The sequence below is a fragment of the Hippopotamus amphibius genome, chromosome 13, assembly GCF_030028045.1.
Source record: "Hippopotamus amphibius kiboko isolate mHipAmp2 chromosome 13, mHipAmp2.hap2, whole genome shotgun sequence".
NCBI lineage: Eukaryota > Metazoa > Chordata > Mammalia > Artiodactyla > Hippopotamidae > Hippopotamus > Hippopotamus amphibius.
The window spans coordinates 12691528-12706378 of NC_080198.1; the positions used below are offsets into that span (position 1 = coordinate 12691528).

Sequence of the window (14851 nt, forward strand, 5' to 3'; positions counted from 1 at the left end):
AAAGATATACTAAAGTCATTCTGGAAAATGTCAACCTTTAAGCGACAAAGACCTGTAGTATTTTACCCCTGAAAATATAATAGATTTATTTTTAGGAAGTTTTTCATGGTAAACAATATCTGAAAGAGCGGATTAAAATTAGACCACACAGACAAGTATAGGCCTTGGCAAAAATAAATTGGGAAGATGGATGTAAAAATGTTTTCTGTCTGAACGAGTTTCTGTTCTTCCCAAATCCCAACCATGAGTAGCACATGGTAACCTAAAGACACAGCCACAGTGGAAACACACCAACAGGTACAGGGGCTTCTATCTTCCTGACATAGGGAATGTAGAAGCAATGGAACCTTGCCCAGAAGGCCTTTGGAGGAAGGTTAAATGGTTTCAGTGCAGGATCAGAAAATTTGCCATTTTGTCAGGCCAGAGCAGAAGTGAGCACACCTGTCCATGGTTGTTGAAACGAAAAGTTGATGAATGGGATGCAGCAATTTGGAACCAAAAAGGAGAAGCCGGTTTCTAAACTGAAACCCACGGTTTATAATCCCCAAGCACAGCACATCTTAACGTTGCAAGAAACTTTCTTGTCAACAAAGACAGAATGTTCATGGATAAGTGACGGGGGCTAATTTCTGCCCTTTTGTGAAATACATGGTGATTTTAATTATAATAACATTTAAATTGGAGATCTAGGCAGCTGGATATTAGAAACACAGCACTGGGCAAACCCAATAAAGACCAAAAAAAAAAAAAAAAAAAAAAGAAAGAAAGAAAAAAAAAAAAGACAGCCAAGCACTTTTGCATAATTAAGCTCTCCTGTGACAATGAAAACAATATGCTAATCTCTGTGTCACTGATATACTAGTTGAGGAAAAACAAAAGAATAAGCAGAGATGCAACAGCTCAGCACCATGAAAGTCAACTGATTGGACAAGCTTCTAACACCAAGGGTGGTTGACAACTGAGGAAAAAGCTGAGGTATTTTCAGAAAGCAGGCAAATTTCATTCTGCTTTTTTTCTCCATGCATGGATGCAGGTAACTTCATTTAAAAGGAAAACACTGTTAGGACCTGAGTTTCATCTCCAAGGTAGGATACCTGAAAAAACCTTTCACTATACAAGGCCGGGGGCCAGTGACAAGGTTGATTCTCCAGATCAGTAACTCTGGAATCTTCTATTTCCAGTGCAGGAGACCTATGACCTACTAGAAAGCACTCTGTCAACTCCTGGTGACAGAAAATTTCACACCTTTTTAACATACTGAAAACAGATATTTCACTTCAAAGAAAATCATGAAAGTGAAAAATGACTTCAATCAATTAGTTGAGCAACACAGGTAACATTTAGGAACCACTGCAACTGGATGGAAAAATCTATCCAACTAATAAAAAAAGAAAACACTGGCCATTTTCCTGAATATTTTCAGGTTGTTACTACCTGACAGAGGAGAAATAATTATTACATTGCAGAGAAAAATGTATCCTGAACACTTAAGAAATACAGTGATTGCATCCCACTGACCAAATCTGTAATCTTCAGTCTTATGTTTTTTTCTAGACAATGAACTGTGATGTCTTTTGCTTTTCAACCAATCAAATAAGGTATTAACCACCACCAAAGATTAAGCCTCAAGTCTGTCATTTCGCATGAGTAGAGCTAGAGCTGATCCTTTAGTATTGCTGAAGGAAGATGGGCGATTAAAAAAGAGTGCGTATTTATTCAAACTGGTGCTCAAGTCATCAAGTGAAGCACTTGGTAAAACCATGTGTGCTCTTCCACCACCTGGGCAATGTCAGAGGTATGAGTCCAAAATGCTGAGGGCCAGATGGGGGAGGTTGCTGAAGGCTAGCTGATATTCAAAATCTCCACCCAGTTTCTAATCATGCTTCTAAAAAACCTTACATGACTACTGACCCATATCTTGAAACCAAAAAGCTCTAGAAGAATTGATGAAATAAATAGACTTTCGTGGTATCAGTTATTGCAAGAAATAAGAAGGTTTAAAGCCTTGGCTACAACTTGCTCCTAAACAATTGCTCTCATCCTTTCAATATACACTGTTGTTTACTTAAGCAACTGTTGAATAATTATCAATCTATAATATTTATTTTCAATACGCCAGACAGATGGGATTCAGGCATGTTGCATTTTGGGAGAACTCAATTTGCTTTCGAAATGCCTATCCAATGAAATCCCTTCCTGGATTTCAAATCAATACCCAAACAGGGTTTCCAAGATGGGCTCAATTGATGACCACGTGCTAGAGGTTTTACATTTATATTATGTTTGGATCAATGCCGATGATTTGATTGAAACAGGAGCAGCTGCACAGAAAAAGTCTTTGGGGTGAGAGAGATTTGTCATGCTCCGCTCAGATAAGAACTAAATTTGGACAGTGTGCATTCTGAAATGTTCGTGGTACCACATTAAATCGCTACCAAATAGGAGCAATTACAAAGGATGAACAGGCGCTCCAAATCAAAATTCAAATGAAGAAAAGCAGAAAGCTTTAAAAATGAATAAATAAATCACGAGCAGGAATAACAAAACGTTTCCTGTGTCAGGTTCACAGCTCGATGGCAGGAGGGAAAACAGGTCCTTTGCGAGTGTGTTCACACTAACATTCATTTCCCAAACACATCAGACTGTATCTCCCTCTCTGCTCTGTCCACATCCCTGCCCCCAACCCACCCTTTCCACACCGAGAATCACCCAGGGGATGCTAATTAAGCAGCAAACTGAGGGTTTTACACAATCCTATTTTGAACAATTCTCCTGAAAAAGCTTGAGTGCAAACCTCCCAGCTTATGATGCTAACAGCAGGAAGGTCAACAAATGATAAAGTGGAAACACAATCTTACCATAGAAAGTCAACTGTCCCCTTGCTACATTTTTCCCTCTTGAATTTTCAGCCACGCATTCGTACAGACCAGCATCTTCCTGCTGAAAACTGGGGATCTCAAGGATTCCATTTGACTTGTGTCTTCTGGCTTTCCTTGCTATCGGTTTTCCATCAGCTCTTCTCCAGATAATAGTTGGTACTGGACTGATAGCAAGAAAAAAAGAGAGTGAATCCAGTTAGAGAAGCTGTTTCTTTCATTTGAACCTATGCTCCTTACAACCCCTTTCTTCTTGGTTTTACACATTACAAGCTTGCAGTACACAGTGTTCCCCAAATGTCATTTATTCATGTATCACTATTATGATTTTGGAGATATATCCACATCTCTGGCATTATTATATACTTAGTGTCTTTCTTAAAATCAGATAACCTTTCTTAACCCTAAATAAGGTAACCTATATAATATGCAATATTACCAATGAAATAAAAACAGATTTTATATGCTTGTTATATTTTTGCTAATGCATGTGTTTCTTTTAAAATCATAAATATGAAAATAAAAATGTCCACGCACAAATGTGAAGAATTAAAGATGCCTTCCACTAAGATGTGTTGGTGGGTTCTCTCCCTACTCTGGTGGGTTCTCCTTAAATTCGGTGGATTCTCTTGCTACTTTGACTATTGAAATAAGGCAGAAGTGATGTGATGTCAGTTTCAAGGCTCAGGGGATAAGAAACTGACAGCTTCTACTTTCTGCCTCTTGGAACACTCTCTGTGGAACCTTATCAACTTGTAGCAGTCCATTAGGAGGGTGTTTTGAGGAAACTTTACTTAAAATAGTGAGATAAGGAAAGAAGCAATCTGTGGGGTCTTTAAGTACTCTCAGGGCATCTGTCATCCTCTAGCCGAAACTGTTAGAACGCATCTTAAATTGCAAGGGCATCACTGAATCTGCGAATCAATGGTTTAGTGAGCTAACCACAGCTCTTAAGATTGAGGCTTCCTAGCAGGGGATACAATTATTTACCTATTTATTTTTCTGAAAAACACACAGACAAGTAATTAGACTAAAGACTTGCTAATCTTCTCTGGAAAACCTGAGATGGTATTTAAATAATTAGAGCCATCAACTCTACTATACTTGTTTTACAGAAATTTAAGTTCATTAGGCAGACACTAACTCAAAAGGCAGAAAGGGCTCCATCAAAAGTACATTATGGGTGTCTTTACATGTGATGAGATAGACGCTTAATATATGTCTTTACAAATAACTGTACTTAGACATAGTCTTTCTGCTCTTAAGTGGGCCGTGATGATGTGTTTCTGCAGCTGGATGTACATACCCAAACATTTCTGTGTAGACTGGAGGAGCCCAATTCGGGTCTTTTGTTTTCATTCTAGTGCCATTCAAGCAGCGTGAATAGAGTGTAATTCATTCCCCCTTTGAAGTGGGAACAACGTAAATTTTGCTGTCTTTCTCTATAGAAGATTTTTCAAGGTGTCACCTTGCAGAGTTCACCAAACACATTCCTACCCTATCTAGTTACCTTCTTTCATCTTTTCTTTGAATTAAGATTCCGAATAAAAAACGGGACCATCTTCCACTGCTTGGCAATCTGCTTTTAGTCTCTTAGTAATAAATGAGGGCATTTTCTATGTCTTACATGTTATTTTACAACTTGACTTTTAATGTCAGTACAGTGTTCAATCCTACAGCTAAGGCATAATTTATTTAATGGGGTAAGCTTTCAGGACATAGAAAATGATGTTTTCCAACACCAAAGTAAAGATACTGTAATGTATACTGCCATGACATGAAAACAGGAAAACCAAAAGAATCCTTCTTTTAGAGCTAAAAATAAAGTTTACAAAAAAGGAACAGCTTTCTTCTATGGCTGCTGTAAAACACAAAATCACATGCATATAGATTACATGCTGACACAGGGGCGGAGCAAGGGTTAGTGTTGCTGCCTTAGCCAACCTCTGGGCACAGGAAAAGGATGAGGAGTTAGCAGTGGGTTAGCTGGATAGATAGCGTTGGGCATAGAGACTCATCTGCATTATTAAAGTGCACCGATGACCTAAAAGTTCTTATTTCAGATGGCAGTTTTTATCACTGATGCCAAACATTTTCTGCAGGGTTACTGGCAAAATCTTAATCAATCTGCTTTTCATTTTCTTTATGCCCCCTGACAGATGCTCTAGGGAAAATTTAATTGGTTCCCAAGTAGGCTTAACTAAGAAGACTCCGCAGACTGAATAATAAAGTTGTGAATAATTTTCAGATGACTCTGCAAGATAAAGACTCTCTTCGAGAATATCAGGTTTTACCAATCTCTAGCCAAAGCAGAAGGAAATTGAAATCCAAAGTAGAAAGAAGATGCTATTGCTTGCTGATATGTGGAATCTAAAATATGACACAAATGAACTTATCTATGAAACAGAAACAGACTCACAGACATAGAGAACAGTCTTGTGGTTGCCAAAGGATAGATTGGGAGTTTGGATTAGTAGATGTAAGCTATTATACAGAGAATGGGTAAGCAACAAGGTTCTACTGTACAGTACAGGGAAATATATTCAATATCCTGGGATAAACCATAATGGAAAAGAATGTGAAAAAGAATATATTTATATATATACATGTATGTATAACTGAATCACTTTGCTGTACAGCAGAAATTAATACAATATTGTAAATCAACTATACTTCAATAACACAAATTTTTTAAAAAAGTAGAAAGAAGAGACTGGCAGTTTAAAAAGAAATACAAGAATAGTTCGATGCACACTCTGTAAACTGGGGCCCAAGTGAAAGTCCACATTTTTCCAAACAGTCAACTTCACTGTACCTCCAATGAAGGCCATTGTTTTCCTGTTATTCTGGGTTAGATGACATGTACCTTACAGGGGCATTGTAATAGGACAAAACATTTTTTCAGAATTGCCCATTCTCCTCTCCTTTGTGGCCATGCCCATCGTGGCAGCCTGATCCCTTTCACGCCATGACACATCCCCTCTCCATGATGAGAGGGAGGACTCAAAGATGCACACGCAGAATCACAGCGAGAGAGGCTCAGCTTGCTTTTCAGTTGCTTCAGAAACCATCGCTGCGAACAGTGCAGAGAAAACTCTACATTTGCCCAAGCTGGAGGGAGGACAAGGGAGAAGAGAAACCAGAACTTACTTTCCTAACGCAAAGCATTCCAGCTTCACCGTTGTTCCTTTTGCGGTGGGGACCGTTTCTGGGAACTGCACTTCTATTTTGGGCTCATATTCGCCCATCACCCCTGTGAAATAAACAAAGGAGTTAAGTCTTGGAGATTCTTCTAAAACATACACAAGTGTTTTTCTGTTACCGGAGGATGTTCCTGCCCATCATTGTGTCTGCAATTAATTCCTTCATTTAAAGCAGCTCCTATCTCTAACAGCCGTGAATCGTGGCTTCTCTCCCAGTTACTGCAAGAGGAAAATTTGTATCACAGCACTGCACCATCTGCCCAGGATTAAATTCTCCACGCGTACAATTTTGCTTCTCAAAAATACTTTTTAAAAAAACTAATCATGGGAGAAAAAGAGGAAGGGGGGAGTAAAGTCCTAGTCACCAGGAATATCCTATTAATTATATTTTTGGAAATATACTGCAGAAAATTTAAAATATGTTAAAAATATGTGCATGCTTTATTGTATCCATATAAAGAAAATTTCTGAGTAATCAATTTATCACCACAAATCACTTTATCTTTCACTTTTGAAGGCCAACCTGAATTAGTCATAAATTGGTATATGCAAGAGAACATAAAATTCTTATATTTTTAACACATTCTGAAATAAGGACAAAAGAATAATAGGAAGCAACTATAGAAAACAACCTTTAGGTTATACCCACTTTGCCAGTGGCAGCAATGGCAGGCTTACCTTGAAGGCCATATTCTCCCACTTTCCCGTTTCCTGGAAAATTACTGTATAATCATAGCCAAGGTAGCACAGACTGAAAAATTAAGTCCGTGCTTTATGACAAAATGCTTATGAATTATTTCTTATCAATACATCCTTGACACTGTCTACCACTACTCTATTTGATTTAATACATTTATTTCTATTCAATTTCTAGTCTTTTCCTGTGGTCGCTGATTCAACTGTGCCAACATAAAGTTTGAAATTATCTAGCTTACTAAAACATGATAGGATCTTCCATTTCATCTCTTCTTTAGGCTTTCCACGGTTAGAGGAAAAAGAGACTGAAGGATTCAGATGGAAAGGTTAAAAATAAGGAACAGAAGGGCACAGGTACAATGATTAAGAGAAGCAATTCCATTCATTCTGCAGAGGTGACCCTCTTTATCTGCAGCTTCATTGTTTGGGAAGCAGCAAGGGGATTTCCTCAATGTTTAAAAAAAAAAATCAACCCCAAGTGTCAGATGACGTATTAGTCTAGCTAGCTTTGCTGTGACATATGTCATCAAAAGTGGAAAGTTGAACATCGCTGTTTGTTTTTTTCCCTTTCACAGACTGACAAGGAGGATCGGATTTGGACGGCACCTTTGAGTTAGTTTGGTTCAGCATTCTTAATCTTGGTATTCACGGATGCACACTTTTCTGCAGAAAGGACCCGTACCTAGCAACCTATTCTAGAAAGGATCTTAACCACCACCACCACCCCCTCCCCCTGCAATTAAAACCACAGTTCTAGTCTGTCCCTGCCTCTTACAAGCAAACCTGTAATCTCAAAGGGGTTAAACAGTTTGTCTTTAGTCTCACAACAGACTAGTGGTCAAGGCTGCAACTCTGGTTCCTGATTCCCCATCTTGCTCTTTTACTATGGCCTCTCACCACTGCAACGAATAACACTCCAAAACTCAATTCAAATATATGAAATCCATGCTTGACACGTTCAGATACGAAAGCATTCCTTCCTTTCTGGCCAGTCTCTGAGTCCTCTTGCCCTTAAGTTTGGGTTTGCCTTCCCTTGAGCATGTGCCTCAAAGCTGGACCAGAAAGAGACAGGGCCTGCTAACGCCTGCACTCACACACGTCTGCTGAACTTGCTAACAAACAGCCCATACAGTTAACTCATCGGTCCATAAACATCAATAGTATGACTCCGAGCACAGCAACGAGTTAACACCTTCGAGTTCTGTGTGTGCGGCTGTGCGCTCTGAAAGCAGTGTTAATTAGAAAAACAACTGCCTTTAGAGAGAGGTCTTTTGTCCTCCCAGGAAATCAAGACAACCTCCATTGCAGTGTAGCGTGTGTGGAAGGCAGATGAGACAATAAGGTTAAAATACAAGGATCAAGGCTGTCTCAGCTGTGATCAGGTTTCCCCCTACTCCCTCGTTCTATAAACATTACAGATAAACCTCGTTTCTGCAATCCAGCTATGAAAGATACATCAAGGATCAAAAATATCTCATACATCCTTGTCCCGAGCAACTGAAATATCACTGCTCTGTGTCCCAGGTCCCCTGCACGATTATCTCCTCATCCTAAAATCCCACCTATTACAGCCCAGACTTAAAGTCCCCTCCTCCAGCACCCTGTACCCTTTCCTCAGGATGTCCTACTCTGCAGCTCACGGCAGTCTTTAAATGACCAGAAAGTATCAAGTCTCTTTTGCTTCAGTTCTCACTGTGTCCCATGACTTATTGTAAAAAACGTGAATGATGTTTGTAAATTTAAAAAGTCGTGCAATTATCACCATAATCCAGTTTTAGAACACTTCCATCACTCCAAAAAGATTTCTCATACCTGTTTGCACTTAATTCCAGAACCAGTCCCAGCCCCAGGCAAACACTAATCAGCTTTCTATGTCTATAGATTTGCCTTTTCTGGACATTACATATAAATGAAATCATGCAATGCGTGGTCTTTTGCATTAGGCTTCTTTCACTTGGCATAATGTTATCAAAGTTCATCCATGGTGTGACCGCTATCAGTGGTTCCTTACTTTTTATTGCTGAATACTATTCCACTGTATGGAGGAACAATATTTTATTCATCTACTTACTGGCTATCTTAGTTTCCTAAGAATGCCATTAGAAAGAGACAAACTAAGTGGCTTCAAGAAAAATACATTTATTCTCTCACGATTCTGAAGGCTACAAGTCATACATGAAGATGTCGACAGGGCTGTGCTCCCTCTGAGACCATGGAGAGCATCCTTCCTGGCCTAGTTCTGGCTTGTGGTGGTGGCCATCCATCTTCGGGGTGTTCGTTGGCTTGCAGCTGTGTCACTTCAAGCTCTACCTCTGTCATCACGTGACATTCTCTCCGTGTGTCTTCCCATTGTCTTCTTATAAGGACATCAGTCATATTGAAGACTCACCCTACTCCAACATAACCTCATCTGAACTAATTATTTCCAAATAAGGTCATATTCTTAGGTACTGGAGTGTGGGGGGGAGGGTTAGGACTTTAACATATCTTTTGGGGACACACAATTCAACCCATGGTACCAGCTGATGGCCATTTAGGTTGCTTCTGCTTTTAGCTGTAATGAATAATGTTCCTATGAACATTCACATGCAAGTGTTTATATGAACACTTTTATATGCTTTCATTTCTCTTTGGTTCCCCATGACTTTTACATGATTTTTCTCTTGCTTCACATCTCAGCTCAAAGGACACCCCCTCTGAGAAGTGTTTTCTGATCATCTTATCTAAAATAGGTGCCGGCTGTTATTCTCTATAAATGTCTTCTTCCCTGTATGTTAATCATCACAATTTATACTCGTCTTGTTTAGTTCGTGTGTTTACTCGTCTTCCACCCAGACTGTAAACCCCGTGACATAAAGCATATGTCGATCTTTTTCATGCTAGCTTTTATCTTTGTCTCTGCACTTAATAGGTGCTCAGTAAATTGCCATAAAACGTGAAAAATCAACTTCTGGGTGCTCTTGAATAGCACTGCTATTTTCTGTCATCTTTATAGCTATCTACACATTTGCCATCTCTTATGTTGGACCTTCATTTCCTTGAGAAATGGAAGTACTTCTGATTTTTCCTGTTCCTCACAAATCTTTGTTCAATACAAGGCAGGTGGAAAAAACTGTGATAGGTAGGCATTTGTGAAAGGGAAGAAAAGATGTAGAAATGTGGCCCTTATACTGGGACACACAATAGCCATTAAGTCAAGCATGTACACCTTCCCGGGCATGGAAGTTGTTTTTAAGCCTTATCATGGCTCTTCTCCGAGTTCACTCACTTCAGATCATGTTTTTCTAAAATGAGCTGTGTAGATTGTTTATGGGGTCACGTGGAGTGCTTTCTGGGTGGATACACAGTGATCTGTACTTACGGCTACAGGAACTGAGTAACAGAGTTATCGGTAATGAAGATTGAAGTGTATTTATGGCAGTAGTTACAGGACACGAAGATAGGGATCAGAGATGGAAAGGCATGCTTTTCATCACTCTTTAAAGAGTTTTTATTGCACAGAAAGATTGTCCTAGTATTGACGTCGTGAAAAAATGAAGGAAGCCATTTTCTTCAACAACATCACAAACATTTTTTGGAACACCTGTGAAACGTTCCATTTAATGTGATTACATCTGGCACAGGCTACATTTTTATTTGACTCTTCCTTTCATTTTAACTATTTTGGCCTTTTTCTACATTACATTTAAAAAGCTGTTGCCTTTTTTTATTTTTTTTTTTAAGAAACAAATGGGCCCTTCAAACAGGAGTATTTTTCAAGTCATCCCTCTGGCCACCTGTATACTTTTCAACTTCATTGGTCTACAGCTGCTCTGGTGATTTACAGAACAATTTGGCAAAAAGAGTGAGGCCACTGATGGAATTGCTCCAGAACCTGTTTTTCCATCTTCAAACTATTTAGAAAGGTGGGAAGATATACAGGCCTAGGTTTGTCTACACAACCAAGGTAAAGTTGAAGTAAAAGTGCAACACAATATTGTCTGGATCAGCCAGGAAATATAATCTCGGCACTATTTCCTTTCTCCTGACTGAAATATATACATTGCCTACAGAGAAAACTCCTGCTTTCAATTCTAAATAGAGACACTTACATCTCTAGCTTTAAACATAAGGTGAAAAAAGCCTTAATTCATTAAAATGCATTGTCAATGTTTTCCATTCATTGGAGTAAGAGCTCCGGCTGCCACAACAGTGAAAGTTACATGACTTGAAATTTCATACATCAAAGTCTTCAGGAGTCAGGGGCTTAGGTGTATTTACATTCCCGTGAATTAATTTAACACCCCAAATATTCATTTAGCACCAACCCCAGCACTGGGGGCACAATGTGCACATGACGGGCCTGATCGTTATCTGGATGACATGTGCAGTTACCCTTTTTCAGTGCTTTGCATAGTAATGTGGCGTACGCAGGCAATAATTGTTTACTGAATAACCGAGTTCGTTTCCTAAGGAAGACATGCTACAAACTTTTTAGGTGTTTTTTCCCAAAACCAGTGTCCTCAAACTGTAAATCAGCTGGAGGGCTTGAGTCTCTGAATTTTAGTAAGTGGAGCTGGAGCCTGAGAAAGTGCATTTCTCACAATTTCCCAGGTGCTGCTGGTGCTGCAGGCCCAGAGGATGTGCTTTAAGAACTCCCATAGCAACCATGAGGTGTCAAAGCCAAAGCAAGAAGTTGCATCGAACAGTAACCGACATCATGGGCTGGCCACTGGGAGATGATGGGTAACCGAGTCCCACCACTGACGACGTCAGTCAAGAGCCTGGTGGCAACGACTGTCCCTCTTTCAAAACCTGAAAAATTATTAAGGCTGACGCTGATGTCTGTAAGAACCAGAATGTGAGAAAATCACTGCCAAAGGACAGAATATAAAAGAGAAATCAGCCACACACCACGCTTGTTTAACTACAATTTGCAGAGCGCTGTCTTGGCAGAAGGAGGCCAGTCTGCAGGATTCCGTGCCGTAAGATTTTGCCAACACCTGCCTTCGCTGGAATCTGCTCTTGTAAATTAAACCACAGAAGGGACTTTTACCAACTTCTACAGAGTGGGATTTTCTACTGAAGAAAAATTGCAAAAATTGTCTTATGAAAAGTTCCCACATGGCCTGTCTTGAAGAATAAGTCATATGATATATAGTCCATTTATCTAAAAACATTTGGAAATATCTGACTAGTCATACACATCTCTTTGGCTGAGTTCACTGTTTTACTCTTTTAAGAAAGGCTTGTTTTTTATCCTGGGTTGAAGGAGACATTGGAGGCTCTAGGGGACTGTCCATGGAATCTCTACCACTACCCAGCTCCTAATGAGTGAATTCCCATTGAGGCTGAGGCAACAATTGTGCAAACAAGAACTTCCCCAGTGCTGGAAAGGAGGAATAAGAAACCCGCAGGTTGTATCTCACTTCTTACACTTGGGGTTTTAATGTAGCTTCAGAAACCTGTAGGAGGTGAAAACAAACCCCATTATTTGACCTCAATCAAACCTGAATCTCTTTCCTTCATGCTCAATAGTTAAAGTGCAGAGATAACCTGAGCTCTTCCAGAAAGGTGTCTCCTATGAAGGTAGAGTAACTATTTATCTTTGCCTGCCTGGGAAAGTCCTGGTTTACAAGAAGTACTGCAGTCATTTGCTAATAGTTTCCCGTTTGGGCAACTAATTATAAAGCCACCATCTTTTAGGTGAAAGGAAGCCAACTTCTGTCTTTTTTTTTGATAAAGTATGTTTATATGCATCTTACTAAAAAGTGCTTCATATTGTGAACTAAACTCTCTCCCTCTAATTTGTAGATGGAGGTCCTAGTGCAAGTCCGTGGAGCCACAAAGAACATGTCTTGATGGAAATATTTAAAAATATTATGTTGTCAGAGTTTGGCCAAGTTATTTTCTGCAAAGAGACAGGTAGCAAGGATTTTACTTGGGTTTTGTAAGTCACGCAGTCTCTGATTCAAGTCTGCCATTGTAGCTGGAAAGCATCCACAGACAATACATCAACAAATAAGCGTGGTTATGCTCCAGTAAAAGTTTATTTACAAAATGGTGCTGGGCTCTATGTGGCCCACAAATTAAGGGCTGGCTAAGCCCTGGCTTAGAAGAAATGGGGGAAGATAGCAACTCTTTGAGAGAGTTGACAGAATCAACAAACTATAGAACTAACAAGATTTCAGCAGGCTTGCCAAATGCTGAAGCACTTACAAGTAAAACAGAGAATGTGATTAAAAATAAGCTATCATTTACAATAGCAACAAAAATCACAGAATCTAGGAGTTAGCTAAGAATACCCAATATTTTTTATGGAAAAAAAACGTTAAAACTTTATTTACAAAAGCAGGCCATGGGCAAGATTGGCTTACAGGAGGAAGTTTGCCAACTCCTGGTTTAAACAAATACTGTAGCCACTGCCTGGAATTCTTACCCTCCCTGTTAGACTGTCCAAATCTTTGTGGAAGCTTGGACTGATTCCCTAGACCAGACCAGGCTTCCTTACACACAAGCCTTGATTACATGCATAATCTCACTGAACCTTCACTGCTCCTTGGTGGCTCTTATCATAACTGAAGCTTAAATAATCCTGCTCTAATTCTCCATCCTCTCCAATCTGGCCCCCTCCTGCCTCAGATTGTAATTAGGCTCCTATGCTAGACTATTGTCTGTGAGGACATAGAAAGACTTTCACATCCCTAGTGACAAGTACACAACAGGCATTCAATGAACATTTATTGGTTAAATGCACGATCAAATGAATGCCCAAGTCATCTCCATCCTAGGCTGGACACCTCTCCTGCCGTTGTTTATTTCAAATCTCTCCATCTGTAAATGTGTCTAAAACTCAATTCAATAATTCCAATAAGAATGAAACTTTAGACCTTTCATTAATTTGGACTTCTCTAAAAATGTAGGCTCCCAGGGGCTCTGATCACATCTTTTTATTTTATAGCGTACTGCATATAACGGGTACTTAACAGATGCTTCCTAACTGACTAGCAAAATGACCATTCAAGACCTTTGGTCCCCATGGACCAGAAATGAATGTGACTATGCTAGAGGTCTAAAGATGACTGCCAAGTTCCTAAGCTTGTCAAGGCTTCAAAATATCCAGACCATTAAGACACTATTAAATCAGATTAGCAATGACAGTTTAGCAAAATATCTCACACCCTTTAGTCATTTAGATATGCTTCTCATAAAACAAGTTTTACGCCCACAGATCCTCAAATGTGATGTTGTCAGAGAATTAAACACAAGACATAATCGCTGTGACAAAGCCACACAAAAGTTGCAATTAGGAGTGAGAGGAAAATAAAGCAATGTGTTTTGGGACAAACTCTACATCTTAAGTAATATAAAATTATGTGCAAATCAAGGGCACATCTCTGCCTATTGCCAGGTAGAAGTTTCATCCTTGCCAGTCTAAAGGCTAAATAATCATAAAAAGAAAAAGGTTGGAGATCAAGTTTATAATCAAAAAGCAATACTCTTAACGACTGTGTTTTTAATCTGATGGCTAGGCTAATTAAATGGCCTACAATGGAAGCTGATCTATTCAAGAAGACACATTGTGGTTGTTAACGCTCGTTTGAAGATCTAACCCAATTTGGGGGCAATATAAGGAAAGTTTACTATAAACAACTGGTGGCATCATAAGGATGAATACATTTCATTGATAATCCAGAATATTCTAGAATATTCTGGTTTTCTCTTTTCGATTTCTTCAGCCTTTGGTCTTAAATTTGTAATATCGAGGGAAATGTAGCCTTCTGAGCCACTAGGAAATCTAAAGGCCACGGTGGTGAAGGTTCACAAAGTGGCCCATGATGGCCCAAAAGAGTAAATGCACCTAGCTCTGCCCTAGGACTGGCTGTTAGCACTAGGAAGAAATCTGACTCAATGAACAGCACCTGTGTGTTGTGTTTGATATTATGTGGCCTGTGCAAATGCTGAGATTGCAGTAAAGTGAGGTATGTGACTGGCATCTCAGAAAATAACTAGAAGGACACTTAGATATAACTTATTACAAATCACTCAATTTTATAGCTAAGAAAACTGAGGACCAAGGAAATGGCATGATTTGTC

At 39.4% G+C, this 14851-nt stretch overlaps 1 protein-coding gene across 8 annotated transcripts in view; it reads right to left on the reverse strand.

The window, feature by feature from the left end:
• CNTN4 (contactin 4) overlaps positions 1-14851 on the reverse strand; it is a 780243-nt gene that overhangs the window by 162909 nt on the left and 602483 nt on the right. For all 8 annotated transcript variants that reach the window (XM_057706190.1, XM_057706194.1, XM_057706187.1 and 5 more), the window contains 2 exons: positions 6027-6129; positions 2859-3043 (listed from right to left, as the gene is read on the reverse strand). In XM_057706190.1, the coding sequence (XP_057562173.1) occupies positions 2859-3043; positions 6027-6129 (288 nt within the window). The remainder of the gene's footprint in view (positions 1-2858; positions 3044-6026; positions 6130-14851) is intronic.